At 50.3% G+C, this 5458-nt stretch overlaps 1 protein-coding gene across 3 annotated transcripts; it reads right to left on the bottom strand.

Annotated features, from left to right (window-relative positions):
- Window positions 1-2926: 2926 nt before the first annotated feature.
- LOC148217951 (uncharacterized) lies at window positions 2927-4437 on the bottom strand. Of its 3 annotated transcripts, XM_088158280.1 has the most exons (3): window positions 4180-4437; window positions 3621-3830; window positions 2927-3536 (listed from the first exon to the last, which is right to left on the bottom strand). In XM_088158280.1, exons 2-3 carry the CDS (start codon window positions 3818-3820, stop codon window positions 3164-3166), a joined length of 573 nt encoding a protein of 190 aa, XP_088014406.1. In that variant the 5' UTR covers window positions 3821-3830; window positions 4180-4437; the 3' UTR covers window positions 2927-3163. The 3 variants fall into 3 exon arrangements, with proteins under 3 accessions (XP_088014406.1, XP_088014402.1, XP_088014405.1); XM_088158276.1 differs by lacking the exon at window positions 4180-4437 and having other exon boundaries at window positions 3621-4059; XM_088158279.1 differs by having other exon boundaries at window positions 3041-3830; window positions 4180-4303.
- Window positions 4438-5458: the final 1021 nt, after the last annotated feature.

Genomic DNA, 5458 nt, shown 5'->3' on the forward strand with positions numbered 1-5458 from the left:
ACCAGGTTGTATAAGCCTCCCAACCTTCCCCTGTTCAGTTGTGTAGACTGTTACTAGAAAGTTCTCAGATCTCGTTGTTCCTATTGCTTACTTTTCGCTGCAGGAATTATATCCTTAATTGCTCTTTCCCATTGGATCTCTCCCTCAGACCCTGCCTTAATCCCTCCCTGCACCCAAGTGTATAAATATCCCTACCTTACCCTGGACCCTGCTTTTTTCCAGTTCATTCCCAGTACAGTGCACGCCTTCCTGTTTGCTGTTTTCACCTCATTAAAATTCTTTTTCCAAACAATTGGATCAAAACTGTCTCTATCCATAAAAGTCGTTAGATCCACTTCCCGGGGAAACCACCGGTCAGATTGTCCGGGCTTGGACCGGGGGGTTTCGAGCCGAGCAAAAACCCACGGTGCACAGAGAGAGCCGCGGAAAACCCGAGCAGCGAGGCTTCAAAACGCCCGCGGAATGAACAAGGAGCCTCTCCCTGCCCCGGCCCCGCACACATCCCCTCCCGGGCTGCCGGGGTTTAGATACAATAACCATTCTTTGGGCACAAAGCAGAGGATCATGGAATTACCATCACAATAACTCACTGCAAGAGAATCGTGTACACAATAATCACATGTATCTATCTATCTATAAAAGCATGTACTGAACTCTGAATACAGCAATGTGCTCTAGGACAGGAGTGGAGAGGCTGAACGGACACCAGGGGAGATGAGGAATGTACGGACACAGCAAACCTTCCAAGGGCTTTAACCTCATTCCCAGCTTTTTCCATGTTTCAAGGGCATTGACTGCTGGATTTGAATGAACTGAGATGTCACTGTGAAAAGCAGAGCAGTCTGGAACCAGACACTGCTGCTGGAGTCAAAGTCTGGTCTTGTCACATCTCAGATGTGAAAATATATTGAATAAAAAACGCCATTACCTGCAACCCTTCCCAGCCCATCCATCCTCACACATAACAAAATACAACAGAACTCTTTCTAAAGAGTAAAAGAAAAAAAAGGTAAAATGAAGAATGAAAATGTTCCCGGATAAAAAGTCACGTTGAGAACATGCAAAATAATGAAGAGTGTCTAGAAAAGCCGGCTGTAATTTCTCAGGTATTGGGCTCAGTGTCAGCCCAGAGCTGAGCTCTGTCTCCCAGGTGCCCAAGTGCCCGGGCCAGCTCTGAGCAGCCTCTCCCGGCTCTCCAGCCCGGCTTTGCCCCGGCTCTGCCCCGGGCAGGCACTCGGTGTTTCCGTGGTGCCCCTGCCCCGCTCAGCTCCCCGTGCCCTGCAAAGGCGCCGAGGCTGCGCTCGGTGCCCCTGGGTGTCACTGAGCGAGGCACTGACGAGCCCCGGTGCCCGGGCACAGCCCTGAGGGACACCCCTCGTCCCCGGCCTCCCGCGGGACACGGAGCCACTGCCCACAAGGCCCTGGCACGTCCGGCCCGGCCAATTCCTCCTGCCCCGGCCAGCCCGGGCTGCAGCCCCAGGGCTCTGCAGGCCGGGGCTGGGGCTGCCGGCTCCCACCGTGGCCAAAGCCTCCCAGGGCTCTGGCCACGCCAGGGGCTACAAGGCCACGAGGCCGGGGCTGCTCCGGGCCGCTTCCAGGCTGTCCCTCTGCTCTTGGGTGCCGGGGGTGGCCCTTTGTGACACGGGCGTGTGTCAGGGCCCTCGGTGATGCGGGACATTGTGGTGCTGTCATGAATGAGCTTGAAATCCATTGAAATCCATTTATCCACTCATCATGAATGAGTATTTAAGATCGTTTAAAAATTGGTGACAAGGGCACGACCAAAAGTCAGATTTAATATTAAGCAACAAAGTACAATAAGTTTGTTGGCAAGACTCACTCTACTGCCTACAGGACAGGTGAGGCACAACAAGGCAAGAATAACACAAAATAAAATCCATGCAATCAGAACAGAAATTAACTGGGAACTCTCTAGGGGAGTGTGGATGGGTGTGTGCTGTGTTTAGGTGCATGCGGGGTTTAAAAGGAACACGGCCTAAAAACTTAACAACTCTAAACAACTCTTTAACTTCTACTTTAATTTGTAACTGAACTTATGCCTTAGGCCTAGCAATTCAACAGACGAACAACACTCAACTTGTACCTAACTTAACTTATAACTTAACATTAACAATTCCACAGAGCAATAACACTTAAAAGCATTTAACCTAACCTACAGCTATAACTTCCAAGTTGTATTTAGCAACTTAATACAAAAACAACACTTATGACTTACATTTAAGAACTTAGCAAAACACTTAGCATTTAACAGCATTTAACTAAGTTCAGAACTATAACTAAACCTGGCATACAGGCCTTAGATATCCAAGGTACTTCCACATCTAGGAAAGCTGTATTTCTCCCAGATTTGCTATAGCATATGTGCAGGGGCACACACACAGACAGGAACAGTCAGTGCAAGCAGTTCCCCCCAGAGCTCAGTTAAATCCTCCCTTCTGATGTTTTTGCATCTCCCACTGGCCGAAGGATGGGGCCTTGAGCAGTGAGGGTATGGGCCCAGGACACGTCGTGTTTCAGCGATCCTCCAGGCACAGCAAAGCCGAGGGTTTGCTGGCCCTGAGAGGCCCCTCAGAGGGAGACTGCTGGTCACAGCCCACGGTGGCCCAGGAGAGCTCAAAGGTCTCCTTTTGGATTTCTGCTGACAGGGTCACCAGAGAGTGGGCTCCAGTCATAACCATGTTTCATCCCCGCCACAGTTTGGGTGGGCACTTTCTCTAGGAGTGGGGGAATGCATCACCACACTGGGATCTCAGGGGTGCCCATGGCCTGGGTGATGCTGGCCCGATCCCAGGCACCCTGCAAAGCCACTCTGACCCTGCCCCTCCAGCTGCAAGGGAAGAGAAAGTTTAACCAGGAGCACCAGGATCAGATTAAGACGGGACAAGCAAACACAGCAAACAGCAAAACGGGCGTCACAGACACAACCTGGGCACAGTGAGAAAATTTATTCCCAATCAAATCATAGCAATAGAAGGAAAAGAGAGAGAAATCTTTCCAACCACTTCCCTCCACCCAGTGGAGTCACCAGTACCACAGATCACCAGGGCTCTGCCCAACGAGGGTCACCGATCCTCCCATGGGGGATGGAGCTGGAGCAGAGCACGAAGCTCTTCCCGAAATCGGGGCACTCACAGGGCTTCCCTTAGTGGTGCCTCCGTTGGTGTTTGGTCAAGTGCGAGCTGTGTGAGAAGCTCTTCCCACACTCAGGACACTCGCAGGGCCTCTCCCCAGTGTGGATGCGACGATGAGCAGTGAGGGTGGAGTTGTGCTTGAATCCCTTCCCGCAGTCAGGGCAGCGGAAGGGCCTCTCCTCTGTGTGAATCCGCTCATGTTTGAGGCAATCGGAGCTGGTATGAAACCTCTTCCCACACTTGGGACACTCGTAGGGCCTCTCTCCAGAGTGGATGCGCTGGTGTTTTCTCAGGTTGGTGCTCCACTGAAAGCTCTTCCCACATTCCAAGCAGGTGTAGGGCCATTCCCCTGTGTGGATCACCTGGTGCTGGATCAGGCTGGAGCTGTAGTAGAAACCCTTCCCACATTCCCCACACTCATAGGGCTTTTCCCCAGTGTGGATCCTCTGGTGCTGGGTCAGCTGGGACCTGTAGCTGAAACCCCTCCCACATTCCAAGCACTTGTGGGGCTTCTCCCCTCCAGGAGGCTTCTCCACCAGCTCTGAGCTCTGCCTGGATCTCCGGCCGCCTTCCTGGCTCAGGGAGGGTCTTTTCTCCTCGCAGCTCCCTGGGCTGGGTTTGCAGATCCTCCTCAAGAGGGATCTCTGGCGCTTTTGCTCCTCCTCCATCTGCACACACCTGGGGAATGAAAATTCCTGGTTTAGGGGAAATAACAAGAAGAGAGCTCCATAAACTGGGTGTTCCTCCTTGCCCAAGTTCATCTCTGGAAGTCATTGAGCATCTTGTGTCTGTAATAACCTCCCAAACACCAAGATTCCCACCCCAAATCCTCCAAACTTTAAGACATGGATCAAATCTCCCCAAATAACAAGCTTCAGCCAAAATCCCCTCCAAAATTTTGCAGGTTTAAAAGTAAAACCAGTGAAAGACTCCAAGTCAGAAATACAATTTGATAGGAAAAATGATAAGAGAAAAAAAATACATGCAATAGTACAGAAGAAAGCAACTGACAGAATCAGAATACAACCTGACACCCCGCTAGTTAGGGTGGTGGTAGCAGTCCCGATGAAGTGGTCTTGTAGTAGTGATGCTGTAGAAAGGTCTGGTAGCTCTTGCCCTCTGGAAACCAGTGGGTAAGGGCTGCCTTGGTGTTCCAAATCTCAGATTTTATCTAGGTAGGAAAGGCTTGGCTCCTCCCCCTGGCTGGAGCATCTCCCAATGGGATGATGGAATTTTATCAGTCATGCAGTGGCACTCAATGGCCCATTAACAGAAGATATCTTCCTGGAGGAAGGATGGGTTGTGGAAAAGATAAAGAACACTGCCCCAGCTGGTTTTAACAGATGGCCCATTAGCAGAGGATATCTCTCACAGAGATAAGGATCACTGCCCCACAGATGGTGATAGAATTTGTACTTTTGGTCACATCCTGTGACCTAAAACACATCCCCTGCTTGCCAGGGCCTTGAGGGGCAGCTGTCCAGCTGGGCCAAGCTGTGCCAGCAGCTCCAGCCGTGCTGGGGAGCCTTGCCAGCTCTGGGCCCTGCTGTGCAGGAGGGTCCCTGTGTGAGCTGGGGCCTCAGCCACTCCTCTCTCCACACTCGCCCTGCTGCAGCTCCCTACTCTTCCTCCTATTATTCCTCCTTCTCCTGCACAATCCCACCTGCTCCTCCCACGTGCATCCATGGCTGCTTTAGGAATACAATGGGACCTTCACAAGCCCTTGCACCCCCAGAGCTCAGGTCAGGTTGAAAGAACAAACAGGAAATAAAGAAACACCTTTGGAAGCTGGTGATAGAAGCCAAGATGCCATGGCTATGGCTTTTGCCATTGGCTTTGGCCAGAAAAAGTGCCAGATCCAGGGCAGATATTCCATTATCTCCCTTGGAAATGGTGTGTGAAATTTTTTACCCCAGTAATTCTTCATCTACTGGAGAATAATTCTACTTTTGTGTTGTCAGTTAGGTTTGGGCCAAGGATGTGACAAGCAATTTTTGCTCCTTGGAGAAGAAGTAGAAAAATCTTGATTGCATTGGAAATTTTTTGTGTATATTTTTGAGTGGCTCTTAATGATGGCAACATTTCCATATGGGTTTTACCATGTTCACGTTTAGGGTGGATTTTGCAACACCAGAAAAGCTTTAAAGGTGATGCTTTAATGCATAAACATTTAAGAAAATATTGTTAAAAAGAAAAAAAAAGGCAAAAAATAATGCAAATTGTGGGGGGTGCACCTGTGAATCACCTAAGGGCTGCTCTGGAAGAGAAGCATCGGTTTCAGGCAGCAGGAGAGCAGCTTTAGAAAT

Source organism: Sturnus vulgaris, unplaced genomic scaffold, assembly GCF_052056855.1.
Source record: "Sturnus vulgaris isolate bStuVul1 unplaced genomic scaffold, bStuVul1.hap1 Scaffold_198, whole genome shotgun sequence".
Lineage (NCBI taxonomy): Eukaryota > Metazoa > Chordata > Aves > Passeriformes > Sturnidae > Sturnus > Sturnus vulgaris.